This window comes from Nomascus leucogenys, chromosome 12, assembly GCF_006542625.1.
Source record: "Nomascus leucogenys isolate Asia chromosome 12, Asia_NLE_v1, whole genome shotgun sequence".
NCBI classification, from domain to species: domain Eukaryota; kingdom Metazoa; phylum Chordata; class Mammalia; order Primates; family Hylobatidae; genus Nomascus; species Nomascus leucogenys.
In genome coordinates this window covers 21,564,499-21,578,923 of record NC_044392.1, presented here as the reverse complement: position 1 = coordinate 21,578,923, position 14,425 = coordinate 21,564,499, and the positions used below count along the sequence as shown (strand labels likewise).

The 14,425-nt window shown below is 46.0% G+C and overlaps 1 protein-coding gene across 2 annotated transcripts in view; it reads left to right on the top strand.

Annotated features, from left to right (window-relative positions):
- The first annotated feature begins 3,796 nt into the window (after positions 1-3,796).
- Positions 3,797-14,425, top strand: part of QSOX1 (quiescin sulfhydryl oxidase 1) — a 45,849-nt gene continuing 35,220 nt past the window's right edge. For both annotated transcript variants that reach the window (XM_003258968.3, XM_030823919.1), the window contains exon 1: positions 3,797-4,157. In XM_003258968.3, coding sequence (XP_003259016.2) covers positions 3,893-4,157 — 265 coding nt within the window. In that variant the 5' untranslated portion in view covers positions 3,797-3,892. The remainder of the gene's footprint in view (positions 4,158-14,425) is intronic.

Sequence of the window (14,425 nt, the reverse complement as noted above, 5' to 3'; positions counted from 1 at the left end):
GAAGCCAACTTCTACAGACTATATAATCAGGGCATGTTCACCCTCTGGCTTTGATTGGGTTTGGCCAGTGGGAGACAATGGCAAGAAACTGGAGGATTGGAGGAAAAACAAGTGGAAGTCATACTCTCCCAGTGCCTCCCTGTGTTTCTGGCAGTGGTGGCATTGTGTGGTTGCAACACCAGTTGGGCAGCCCCCTCCCTCACTTCCTGCTGTCACTGGTTTTCATCACAAAATTCCCTCCCTTTCTCTGCTCTGGTCCAGGAGTGCTAGAAAGGCTTTTTGCTGTTGCCAGTCCCTAGATTAGTTCCCTCTGCCCTGCACACAACCCTGTGAATAGTCCTTCCAGTAAACCATTTTCAGTAGACCCTTGGAACGTGCCTTCTCTTTCCTGCCATGTCTAACTGATACAGACTCTTGCTATTTTTCTTCCAACTTTCAGAATTAGGGTTCTAACTGCTCCCAGCTGTGGAAAGGTTCATCTGGAAGACCTAGAGTTTTGAAGGGACAAAGCAAGGGTCTCTTTTCTGTTGCTGGGCACCTGCCTCCAGCTGCATACACCTTCTCTGATCCTTGGTGCGAATGAGTAAGGGGAAAGTCATCTAATGCTACTGGGCGACATATTTTACCAAACACTCTTCTATTGCTCACTATAATTATGTGAATTGTGTATAAGCTGCGTTCCTCTCACAATCTATTTCATTTTTGGGTGGCAGACTTCCAAATTCCCTCTCTTTTATTCATGCATAACACATGAATGATTCACAAGTGGGAAAGTCAACAGGGCCCCTTCCGCTTCAGTCCCCATCTGTAAAAATGGTTTATCAACCTCATGTTGAGGTTGAGAGTTGGTATAATATCAACCTCATATTGAGGGTTGGTGTGAGGACTAAATGAGTAGCATCTGTAAATCCTTACAGCGGCAGGTGCAAAGTGCTAGCCCATACCATGAGTATTTGCTCATCTGATTCATCTCGGCCCCCTTTCCTACAATTTATATGTAGGAAGGGGGAAAAGGGGACTTGGGTAGGAATTTCTAAGTGCTCCCTCCAGCTTCCGGGGTTTTCCGCAGCACCCCTTCCTCTCTCAACACCCATTTCTGAGTAGATTTCCTTTTCCGCAACCTTTTCATCCCAGGAAGTTCCAGGAAGGGCAAGAAGGCCAAGTTATGATTCTTATGTTTTCTGCTCTTAATTCTAAACCAGTGATTGTCAAATAGAGGCCTAGGGAGCCCCACTGACCACAGAAAGTGGGTTTTGCTCTAGGTTATATCTTTGTTATTGCTCTTATCTGTTTAAGTTTCCTTTCAAGATTCTGTTTGAACAATGGTTTCCAAGACTTTAAAAAGTTGAAAATCCCTCTTCTGATGAGATACAGAAACCCCAGACCTTAAAACTCTCAGTCCTAAACCTCTTTGGCACCATTGCCAAGAAACTTTTCTCTACTCCATTCAAATAGTTTGTATTCTTTTCCATTTCTGATGCTCTGAAACAGATATTCAAACAAGCAATTCTTTATGTATTTATCTGGAGTGTCTTTCTCAAGCACTCAGCATGTTCAGTAGACATTGTCTCCTTAATTTCTAGGCCCATGGGAAAGATAACTACAACACTGTTTAACAATAGAGACATTTGAAGGTACCAAACTTTACTGGAACCTGATCCAGTCACTGCAGTACTTCCAACCCATAGAATCCAATGTTACTAGAGGACCGTCCATTCTGATTCCAGAGGCTGCTAGGAGCGAGAAAAGTTGGAGAGCAGAAGCTGTACAGGGACTGAGTCCCAGGGAGGAGTATCCAGCAACTGGAATTGGCTGGGTCACGGGGAGGAGAGTTAGCAAGGTACTAACACTCCAATTGGTTAATACATAATTTCTCTATGCAGCTTAAGACTTTGGGCAGACAGAATATGAACACATGAAGGGAGTAAAAACTCCAACCTCTGGACCACTTCCTGGAATGCTCCTAACCCAGACTCCCACAAGGCTTCCTCCCATACTTCATTTAGGTCTTTGGCTCAAATGTTACCTCTTTAGAACTGCCTTAAGACTGGGGCAAGAGGAGCCGTAATCTAGAGCTCTGAGCACCTGATTCTCTTCCGTCCATGTTCCTTTCCATAGGGCAAGAAGCCCACGGGCCAACGGGATGTACTCACTCAGAGTTCTTGCCCCTCTCCTTTTTAGAGCATACTGTGAGTACCTGGGACCCTAGAACCTAGTGCCCCAATAGCAACAGGTCACCAGCTACAGGCTGCCTCAGCCTTTTCCCAAGGTCTATCCTCCTGAAGAGCAAGGGGTGGTCAAGGGGAGGCTATTTGCAGGAGGTGTGGACAAAACTCTGATGTGCAGATGTCGTTGTTATAGGTGTGGGCACAAGGCCATTTGAAGTATGGGACAGAGCTGGGATGCCAAGAGAAGAAGGAAGGCTGAGGGCCAAGGACATGTTCCCCCTCCAAAGCACTACATTCGAGGGCATATCTCAGAAGGGTCCAAGAATCCTAAACTTAAATGTGGCCTTCCAGATTATGATGAAGGTACAGAGGTCAAGATAAAAGGATAGGAATTTTACATCGCCGTTTAATTTGTAGTTTTAAAACATGTAGACATGATATGTGGGTCTACATTTGTACTACTGACTCAGTTCTTGCGAATATTAAGGGTAGACCTGTCCCTGATCTTCGTGTATAAAATAGCACCTCCTCTGCCACTCTATTCTTACCCTAGTCTACGTTTCTTCCTAACATTGGTCACCATCTGATCTACATTTACTTATGTATCATCTCTTTACCCCCACTGGAATGTAAGTTCCACGTCCCTAGAGTCTATATTTTGTTTACTGCCTTATCCTTATACCTAAACAAGTGCCTGGCATGATACCACTCAGTAAAACTTGAATAAATGGATAACAAATCTAGGCTCAAAGCTCTTACAGGTGAAAGGGGCTAACCTGGCAGACACAAAGGAAAAATATCACTGTGACAACCCTCTGAGGAGCACCTTCTCCCCTTAAAATAACTCACTCAAAACAGTGGTGCTGCAAAGGTGACCAGAGAAAATCCATTAACACCGTAGTGCCCATGACACCAGGTGAGCTGATCGGGCTACTTGCGAGAGGGACATGTGAGTGAGCGTGGAGAGCTCTGAGTGGGCTGAAGAGCTAGATGTGGGGGATCTGGGCTGCTGGGAACCCCGAATGTTGGAATCGCCCTAACAACCTTATGAGGGTGGCCAGATGTGGGTCCTGAGGAAACTGATTCCACGGCAACGGCCCGCCAACCCAGCACACCCCACAGTGGAGAGGGGGCTTCTGATCCATGAGTAGGGCCCCTCAAATGATGTTCCCCTTTAGATGGTCACGGACATCAGCAGGGGTGGGTGCATCTGATCCTGTGGGGTCTTGGTGGTCGCAGACCACGCGTCCCTCTTCTCACATCTAATTCACAACGTCTCATTGCTCTGCGGGAGCCCAGAACTGCCCTAAAACAGCCGAAATCCGGGTAGTCTATTCCAACGAACTCCTCTTCCGTTGGATACGGGGGCCGTGAGAGGCCAAACAACCTCCGCAAGGCCCCCCCCGCAGCGACCGCTCGGCGGACGCTCCATTCCTTTACCGGAGTGTACACCTCGCCTCCTGGGGCCTGAGGCGGGAACCCGGGTCGCGCAGCTCTGAGGCCTCGGCGGACCGCGAAAGGATGGCTCACCGCCCGGCCAGAGCCAGCCCCGGCAACAAGCTCAGCCCCGCCCGCTCCCGCGCCCAGGCACGGCCGGCGGGGCGGGGCGGGGGCTTAGGGGAGGGGCCACGTGGCTCCTCCTTGCGGGCGGAGGCTGGCGGTGCCGCGGCGCCGGGACCCGACTCATCCGGTATTTGCTTGTGGTGGTGAGCGCAGCGCCGAGGATGGGGAGGTGCAACCGCGGCTCCGGGCCGCCGCCGTCGCTGCTGCTGCTGCTGCTGTTGCTGCTCGCGGTTCCCGGCGCTAGTGCGGCCCCGCGCTCGGCGCTCTATTCGCCTTCCGACCCGCTGACGCTGCTGCAGGCGGACACGGTGCGCGGAGCGGTGCTGGGCTCCCGCAGCGCCTGGGCCGTGGAGTTCTTCGCCTCCTGGTGCGGCCACTGCATCGCCTTCGCCCCGACATGGAAAGCGCTGGCCGAAGACGTCAAAGGTGAGAAGCGGGGGCGGACCCCTCCACCTGCCCGGTGGGCAGCCCCCTACTCCGGGAGCGCGTCCCTCTTCCAGTCACCTCCGCCCACCTCTTCCTCTCCGCGCATCCCACGCCCCCACCTTCATGTTTCTCAGCTCCATCTTTGGCTCCCGCTCCATTGCCTTTTCCTCTTGGCTCTCATCCCGAGCGTCTCTCCCCTCTCCGCGGCCTGGGCCCCCAGACCTGCCCTGCTCGCCCGGTTCGCCCCCCGCCAGGTTACTGCCTCCTCCCCTGCGAGGGGTCTCCTTTGTTCCTTCCTCCGCATGGTCCGCTGACACCTTACCGTTTCCTAGTCCAGCCTTGTGGCAGTCCTCTTCCTTTCCTCCAGGGACCCATGTCATCTTCCTGCCAGGTTCCCTAGCTGCTGTGGGTCAGTGCTGGGGAGAAAAGGGAACGGACATCCATTTTGCCTCCCTGCCACCTTTCTCCACTGCCTCGACTGGTTGACCCAGGTGGTACATAAACTTCCTTTCTCATTTTTGTCTTTGATGTGGGTATGCCTACCTGGCAGTTTTCCTGTCTCTGTTCCGGGCCTCTCCTCACCTGCCGCCTCCAGCTCCTTAGCTTCTGGGCCACATCCTTCTCTCTTTTCCCCCGCTCAGACCCTTATATTTTAACCCCATGCACCCAGAGGCCTTTGGTGCGTGTTTGGCTCTTGGTCCATGTTCCCAATCCCTGGTTGGGGCAGCAAAACTATATTTCCTGGATTCCGAGACACCATCAACTGTGAGACACACTGTTCATTTTATGACAGCCCAACGGGTAGAAGGATAGGAAAAAACCACTACATGTATAAAGATTTGAAGGTGAACTTTATTACAGAAATGCTAAAATTTTGAAACACTTAAGACTTAAGGTCGAGGAAGTATGGTAATAATAGTAATTAATATTTACGGAGCACCTATCATTTCAGGCACCTTACTAAGTACTGGGCATACATTGTCTCATAGTTTCCTTTCCACAATTTAAAGATTCCTGTGGTGTCACACATCCACCTAACCCAGGTGGTAGTGGGTATTTGGCGGGCAGGAGTGGGGTAGTGATAGTGATTTGTTCCTGACTTGCTGCCTCTGAATGCAGTTACTTCCTGACTCTGGTGCTAGGTCGCTAGCGCAGGTTCCTGCCCTGAAATGGTCATTGAATGAGAACTGTGGGCATCTTTGGAAATAGGCCTTTTTCTAGAGAAAGGGGAATTGGAACCATTGGTCCACTGTTGGTATTTCTTGATAAATTCAACTCTTTGTAGTAGAACAGTGCCTTTGTAGATGTTAGTTTTCAGACTCACCCTCCCTCTTCTCCTGAGCAGCTTGCAGATTGGTTTCTGAAGAGGCGAGATGCAACCATGTGTACGTCTTTTAGCCATATGGTCCTGGAAAATTATTTTAAAATGAAACTTATAAGCTGTTTTGACCTCCAGTTTACACTTGCCTACATGCCTCACTGGTCCCATTAGCTGAACCTGCCTTTCTGAGCAGTGCTTCACACCATTTCAACACATTCAGTCAGGGGAGGAGTGATGTCAACACATCTGGTCAGGGGAGGAGGGAGGAAGAACATGGATCATGGAACTGGAACACCTAAGAGAAGGTGATCTCAGGGGACACTGTGGGCATGAACATCATAAAAATTCCCAGATTACTCTCCACTTTGAGGTTATAAGAGGTGTTCAGTGGCTGCAGATGGACTTATTCTAGAATTTCTTCCTTCTTGAGAGAGCTGGAGGGAAAGATTAGCTTCAAGCTGACTCACATGTTTGGCCTCTTACAATGCAGAGTTTTAGTTTTCCTATGAGTTGCATATCTAGATACTGACCCAGTCTGCTCCTGGATGAGGGTTATCACTTCCAAACGGGATTCCCCAGTGCATGGAGCCTTTCTCTAAAATAAGAAAGCGAAACCAGAATTTAACCTCTGAAAAGGAAATGGAAGGATCAAAGTCTGTGGGGGTAAGCCAGGGTAAATGGGAGGTGGGAGATTTTAGTGGAAACTGGAGGTCTCCTGTGAGCCATTGGTGTAAGTCAGCCCTTGAGCCAGATCATGTTGGGAGGGCACTGGCAGAATCTGCTGTCAGCCTGCAATGAAGAATGTCCTCCACTCTAACCCAAAGGGGTGTTCCCTGGTGAGGCCCTGCTGAGAAGCTAGGGTTGGTCTCGCTTCATCTCTGTGTCCTGAGGTTTCTTGAGAAAGGTTGGTTGTGGGCCCGCAGAGGGCTGCTCTCATCCCACCCTGGGCTGTGTGAGTACGGCCCATGCTCTCTGCTGAGGACACCTGTATCTTGAGGCAGGAACAGAGACAGAGTGAAGGTCACAGGGAGAGAGAAGAATTTTGCAGCCATACTTGGCTGGCTTCAGGCATTTACTGTGACTGAATAGGGTTCATTTCTTCAGTGACTAGGGCAGTAGATTCTCTAGGGCACCTGCTGCCCCAGGGCAGAGCTTGTGTTTCGGAGAACCTGGTTCATCCCCTTTCTATTCCAGAGCAGCTCCCTTTGTCTCACCATATGTTTTGGAAATTGGTTGTATCCAATTTAGACCTTCATTGCTATTCACTGGCTAATCAATCAGCAATATTTGTTGAGTGATAAGCATTGTTTGCATTGCAGTTGAGGAAATGAGCTACTCACAGAAGAAAAATTGGCAACTGTTACAAAACTGTGTTTGAAAAAGGCCGAAGGAGTGGTTCAGCCATTTCTTATAGGAACCCAGGGGAGGGGAAGTCACAGAGGGCTAATCTGATCACCAAAGGCCTTCATGCCGGTAGTTATTTATTACATGCTTGCCTTATGCCAGCACTTTGCTAAGGGCCTTCACAGGCCATTATGACAATCCTTACCCGGGAAAATATCTGAACTATGGATATTGTCTTCCTCTTTTTTTAAAACAGGTAAGTAACTTTCCAGGTTTACATAGATGCTGGAGGAGGTCATTGACTCCAGCTCTTTTTGGCTCTCTGGAGCCTGGGCAGGTAGAGAGGTGGGTGGAGGAGGAAGGATACTCCAGGTGGAAAAACAGCATTTGCTGAGCTGTGGAGGTGAGGTTCGTAAGGCGTGTGTTTGAGTGACAGTGAGCAGTGTTGGTTTTGCCCCCCTTCTCTTCCAGGGCACAGGCCACATCTGCTATGTGTACCTGTGATTCCCAGCACAGAGCCTGGTACGGAGTAGGAGCCCACTGCACGTTCATGGTGGCCAGTGGCCTGAGCCTCACAGGATTCCAAATGACAGTGTGAGTGTAGAACCTTCTGCTGGTGCCGTGGATCCTCTTGACTCAGACCGGGGGTGTCAGCCAGGTGTGAGGGCTAGAGAAGGCATTTTGTCCATCCAGTGACGTCACTGCCCAGAAACTGTCAGCAAGGAGGAAGGAAGGCATGAGTTGGTGACCGCATAGTGCTGACCAGCTGAACAGGGCATAAACTAACTCTCTGTGTCAGGAGAGCTCCTGAAGACTTCGGTGTAGAGTCCAGAGCTGAGGGTCAGTAGATTCTAGTCACTAGACCACCAGGTCTGACTGGCTCTTGGTGGTTTGGGTAAATCTGTGCCTCTGTCTTCATGGAAGCCCAGACCCACTTAACACTTGGAGGCTGCATGTTTCTTGTTAAGAGTTGTTTGCCATCCAGCACCTGAACGGTTGTCAGAGCTGGAAGGGGCATTAGAGATCATTCATCCTGGTCCTCGCTGATCCAGGAGGAAGCAGAGGTCCAGAGAGACATGTGGAGCTCACGGTGCTGCAGCCAGTTAAACTCCAAGCAAGGCTTCCTGCTCCACCCAGTGCCCGCCCTGCATTTGTGAGTGGGGCAGGGGACGCTGCCCTTGACTCCAGACCAAACCCCCAGTGGGGACTCAGCAGAATCCCCACAACACCCTCACCAGAGGGCATCCCCTCACCCATCAATCTAAAATTTACAGCTGTCCAACTTCTCTTGCCTTGCCACCCTTCCCCTCTCCATTAGTCCATTTATTCTGTGGTTGGTAGAAAAATTATGCTGTTCAGAGCAATAATTGCACCAGGAAAAGGTTTTCTCTCCAGTAGTAGAGCTAGACTGATATTGGTGATCATTTTGGTGTTAGGCATTTAAGTCACGTGACACTTCAAAAAGCCTCTGTCACCGAACTCTGCATTGTGTTGACAGTAAAGCTTAAATGCAGCTTTGCTTTAACAATGGAGCACTCAGATAAGGACCTTCTCTGTTCCATCTCCTGTTACTTGTCAAAAGACAAAATTACACCACATTCAAAAATCTTAACTGGCTTTTATTTGTGATTCTAGAATCGTACAACACCACATTCTGTCTTACAGAATGAGTATTCTGATGAGCTGAGCAGAGGAGTTTGGCTTTATAGACAGAAAAAGGCTGAAGAAAGTAGAAACAGATCAAAAATCAGATTGGTTATTTCGGTCCCTTTTAAAGGTTAAAGCAGAGGAGACTTCTGTATGTTGGCTGAAACTGGCTTGTTTGAAGATTCGACTGTTAACTCACTCTCTCCTGATCTTGGAAGGTCAGATCGACAGCTTAGTTTTGGCTTGGTGGCGTGGAACTTCAGCTTGAGGGGCTCCATCTTGGTTTGGTCTCTCGGGCCTTGTGCAGGAGCTCAGTCCCAACCAATGGCCTCCTAGAAATATTCTTTAACAATTCTCCCCTTTTGGTCAGGTTCTCACCTAGGTGAGAGTGTTACTAAAACAGGGCATCAGCACTACTCTCAGTAATCATCGTTTTGGGTTTTCAGTCTTAACACATCATTTATAGGTTAAGGTGTCCTCATTATGCGTTTCTTGGAGTTTTGATCATTCCAGCTGGAGAGAGACCATTTAGCATTCAGCAGATGGCTGCATATAGACATTTAAGACTCTTTGAGAGGATACCGTGTAACAGGGAAACTACTATAATGACTCTCCCCAGGACAATACTAATAGTTTACAATATGACGCTTAGCCAGGGACCCATGAACCAAACCAACTAAAATTGAAGAGATCAAAGAATGAGCTAGATGAGGAATTTACCCTTTTTAACCAAGTACTATTTGTTCATTTTTTTGCAGCTGAGTCTCAATACCCTATGTGTCTGTCCATGTGCAACAGAAACTGTCAGCAATTGCACAGATTCCCTGTTCTCTAGTAGGTAGCAGTTCTGTTATCTAGTATCCCATGACTGGGTTAAATTAAAGCAGGAAGTGAGAACACGTGGGTCTGAAAGTCTGACTCTATAAAAGGGACCACTAGTACAGTTTGAACAACAGTTGTGTTAGGGATGTTGCTGAAGTTACCCACTGGGCGGACTAAAGGATCCTTTTGGTCATGTAAAGATCTGGGTTTAGCGTGACAAATCCAAGATTTCGTGAAGTTACCCACAGAAGCCACTGATTGTGAAATTCTAACTACAGCATTATCCTGCCAGACAAAAAAAGGTAGATGTAATCAAGGATAAAGTGGAAGTCTTATTCCATTGAAACTCTTGTTCAGAAGTTTTGGGAAAGCATGCAGTTGCCAACCTTCTTGTCCTGGTTTGCAGTTTGATTGTCTCTGGTTATGGCATTGGGCATTTTGGTGAACTCTTTGTGTGGCGTACACATCAGGCATGAGACTTGTCCCTTGAAATGTACAAGTTGTTCAGCTTCTGCTCGTAGGGCTTTAGGCACAGAACAGTTCTTGTTCTTAGTTGGAGAATTATAGCTAGTTATTGGAAGAAACTGGAAGAATTCAGGATTCAATCCATCTTATAGGTAGATGATAAAAACTTGAAAATGATCAACAAGGCTACAGTCTAATAACAGATGTACTATAGTTTTTCTTTAGGAACATATTTTTTCTCTCTATAGTCACCCCCATTTCTACCAAAGATAATCAGGGTAAGCAGGAGGCAGAGGTCACAGTGAGCCGAGATCACGCCACTGCACTCCAGCCTGGATGACAGAGCAAGACTCCATCTCAAATAAAATAAAATAATAAAATAAAATAAAATTAAATAAAATTAAATTAAAATAGTAAAAATAATCGGAGTAAGACTAATTTGCTTGCAAATATGTTTAGTCTCATCAAACTTGGCCTGATTATTTACATAAGTGTGGCAAGAATAGTGACTGACCACATAGGCTCTTCTTAAGTTTGCTTTGCTAGAACTTATCGATAAGGACTTTCAACAAACTTACCAGATTGGACTTTCAACAACCTCTCCAGGCTAGGAAGCCAAACCAAGCCCAACTTCAGATTTCACCTGCAGTACCTATAGGTTCATCATACATATATTCTCAAGTATGGCATCACACTCAAAACCTTGGTAATATGACCAGTGTTTCCTGTTGTATCCTGTTATAAAGAGAGCAGATACTCATTGAACTTATGCAAATAACAGTATTGCCATAAAAATAAGAATATTCACAAATAGTTTCTGAATTCCAGAGAGATCTTGTAGGGAGAAAATGTTTCCATTTTTGTTCACAAGATTATACTTACCAAATTGCTGTAAACTACAGATAGCTTAAAAGAAAATAAGTTTTCTTAAATCTGGACAACAAAACATTAAAAAGAACCAGCAACGTTTCAAATTTAAAAACCGTAAAAACCCATAATTCTTCATTAGTTCATTTAGTCTCATGTAATTAATTCTTGTTCTGCTTGATCTTATCAGTTTTGCAGACCCATCAGTTTCTTTTCATTAGCGTTCTGGAAATTCTTTCCCAGTCCAATCATATTATCTCGAAGTTATCAGAAATGGCACTTATCAGAGACTTTTCCGTGGATCTCCTTGAAGATGAAGCACTTTAGGATTATAGTTGCTTAGAAAAAAGCTTTTAGAAAAACATCAGAATAAAGCAATTAACTGTAGACAATAAGACAAAATGGTTGTGGTTAAAGATCTGATGAGAGTTCATAATAATAATGTCACAATTGACAAGGAAATTTGGTTATTGCTGTGCATACAACATTTTAACCTAATAACCAAAATTAAGGCTGATAATAATCATATTTCTAGGAATATCATATAATTTGGGGGATGCACATTAATAATGTATAAAAATACATTAATAAATATAACTCAAAGAAGATTAAACATCATTTCTTGTTTGACAATGCTTCCCATATAATTAATATATCAAATGAGCCTAACTAGTTTAATATCTCTCCTTTGCAGAATCTTTGAGATGTTCCAGGGCCCCCTGAAATGTTCCAAAGTTACTTCAAGTTCAGAAAGCCTTAATTTAGAATTTGATTTTGGGAAGTTTGTACAAAATGTCAAAGGTTTAAAATTAAAACACTTAATCAGGCTGGGCATGGTGGCTTATGACGGTAATCCCAACACTTTGGGAGGCCGAGGCAGGAGGATACCTTGAGCCTAGGGGTTCAAGACCAGTCTGGGCAACATAGGAAGACCCCATTTCTATATAAAAATTTAAAAAAATTAGCCAGGTGTGGTGGTGTGCACCTGTGGTCCCAGCTACTTAAGCAGCTGAGGTGGGAGAATTACTTGAGCCCAGGAGATCGAGGACAAGTGAGCCACGATCGCACCACTGCACTCCAGCCTGGATGACATAGTGAGACCTTATCTCAAAACAAAAACAAAAAAGCAAAACAAAAAAAAACTTGATCAAAATAGGATCACAGGTCACTGTTAAGTCACAGTCATTCATCTAACCAGAATGATAATTAAAAGACTTCAAAAGGAAAATATAGAATGTTACATTGTTGCAGAAAAAACAGCTCTTTTATACAGAGGACTCCATTTTCTTAAGTAATCAAGGACCTAATAAAGACAACATGAAGCACAGGGAATCATCTTGATGAAACAAAGGATCTTTCTTTCTTAGGAGAATTACCTAAAAGGTACAGAAAAACCTTTCACTGTTTCCTTTTATTTATTTATTTATTTTTTTTGAGACGGAGTCTCGCTCTGTCGCCCAGGCTGGAGTGCAGTGGTGCAATCTCGGCTCACTGCAAGCTCCGCCTCCCGGGTTCACGCCATTCTCCTGCCTCAGCCTCTCCGAGTAGCTGGGACTACAGGCGCCCGCCACTACGCCCGGCTAATTTTTTGTATTTTTAGTAGAGACGGGGTTTCACCGTCGTCTCGATCTGCTGACCTCGTGATCCGCCCGCCTCGGCCTCCCAAAGTGCTGGGATTACAAGCGTGAGCCACCGCGCCTGGCCCACTGTTTCCTTTTAAGAACAGATCAATACTTCAAGAAAACCTTGTTTTAACAGGGAAGACCAAATTCTGATTTTTCATCAGTGTACTTTTGATATTAAGGCTCATCAAAAAAAAAAACACACACAAAAACTATAAGTTAGCCCATTCGACCACACTTGTTCTTCTCTCTTCACAACTTCCTTGTATCCATTAGTTTGTCCTGTACTGTTCCTCTTTCTCATTGTGAAATAACCAGTCACTCTACTTTAGAACAAAATGACTTTCTTTTTCCCTTAATTAAAATACATCCTTATATTTTATGACTTCCTTTATAAACCGTGCCATACTTCCGTTGCATACAGAATTATGTCCCTTATTATTTCTAGTTTTAGTTGCTTATATTAATTAGTTTTTACTCCTTAGTAATCTTGATTTATAGTGAAAACTAGCAAGCATTGCGAACTGTCTTCTATTAACATTCACCATTTCATAATTTCTAAAAACATGTTTCCTCAGCTTTCCATGCTTATTACAGACCCAGTTATATTCTCTATGCCATACAAAAACAGGACGCCAAACCGTATATACTTTAAACTTATGTTCAGCAATTATTGTTTCAGTATTTTAATTTACTTAGAAATGATATTTTGTGAATATCTATGACTTAATTTAACGTAAAATAACTGTAGGAAGAGGCTGGATATGTGGACAGGGGCCAAATGAAGAACTGCCTTCTGGTTGTAGATTTTCTTCTAAAGTCAGTTGGAGCCCCCAGAGAATGTTGAATAGAGATTGACATAATCAGATCCACAGAAAGAAAAGATCATTTGGTGGCTAGAGAGGCCAGTGAAGGGTGGAGCACATTAGAACCTCACCAGGAGAGAAATAATATGTTGATGTTTCTCTAGATGCCCTGCCATGAGAACGTGTACTAGCTCATGGGACAAGGAGGGTAGGTTGGAGGTGAGGTCAGTAAAAAACCAGATCACCGGTTCATGCCAACCTAGGACAGGCATGAGGAGATGGAGGTTTGGGTGAGGGAAGAGACTTCAGAGGAGAGTGGACAGGATGTGGAGGCAGATTGGGATCAGCAATCCCCTGGTAGGGGCAGAGGGATTGCATCCTGGGCCTGGCATGCAACAGGCCCCGACCATACCTGCCTTTGTGCAGGCTGCCTTGCAGGTGAGGTTTAAAGCCAAAGGATGCACCCCAGCTTGCAGATACTTGGATAGGGTCAAGTTGCTATCCTTGTGTGCTAAGGGAGTCAAGAAGTCTCCCCAAAAAGTGTGTGGTGGGGGGGTGTTGAGGAGGTTGGGGAAATGGCATCATAGAATGTAGCTCACCTGACTCTGCTAAATACTTTTGAAGTCTGACTCTGGTAAATACCTCCATCCACTTCCTCTTCCCAACCCCCCACCCACCTCCCTCCTTCGAGGAGTCCAGAAGCTACAATGCCAAAAGCAGACTACCAGCAAGAAAGGTGGGGAGAGAAGGGGGTGGTGTGGCCACAGGCCTTCCTCCCAGCTCCCAGAGCCTCCTCCCTTGTATCAGCCCCAAGAAGGGCCAGCTTAGTTGCCTTCTTTCCAGGGATGCGTCAGGGTGTGCCAGGCTCTTCCTGCATCTGTCTCGTGGAGGTGAGGGTAACACTCCTTCCCCAGGCATAAAGTGTTCTTAGGAGCTCTGATACCTTCTGAAATTGTGTTCTTCTCAGACATCGTAAGGAGTAAGTTCTAGGGTGGAGTATTAGGGTGTTTTTGCATTGCTAAAAATAAGTACCTGAGGCTGGGTAATTTATAAAGAAAAGAGGTTTAATTGGCTCAGGGTTCTGGAGGCTGTACACAGCATCTGCTTAGCTTCTGGGGAGGCCTCAGGGAGCTTTTACTTATGACAGAAGGCAAAGCAGGAGAGGAAGCAGGAGGGAGTTAGGAAGTGCCACCCTATTTTAAGCAATCAGATCTTACCAGAACTCAGAGTGAGAACTCACTCGTTACCAAGGGGACAGTGCCAAGCTGTTCATGAGGAATCTGCCCCCAAGATCTAATACCTTTCACTACCGAATCTAATACCTTTCACCTAATCTAACATTGGAGATCACATTTCAACATGAGATTTGGAGGG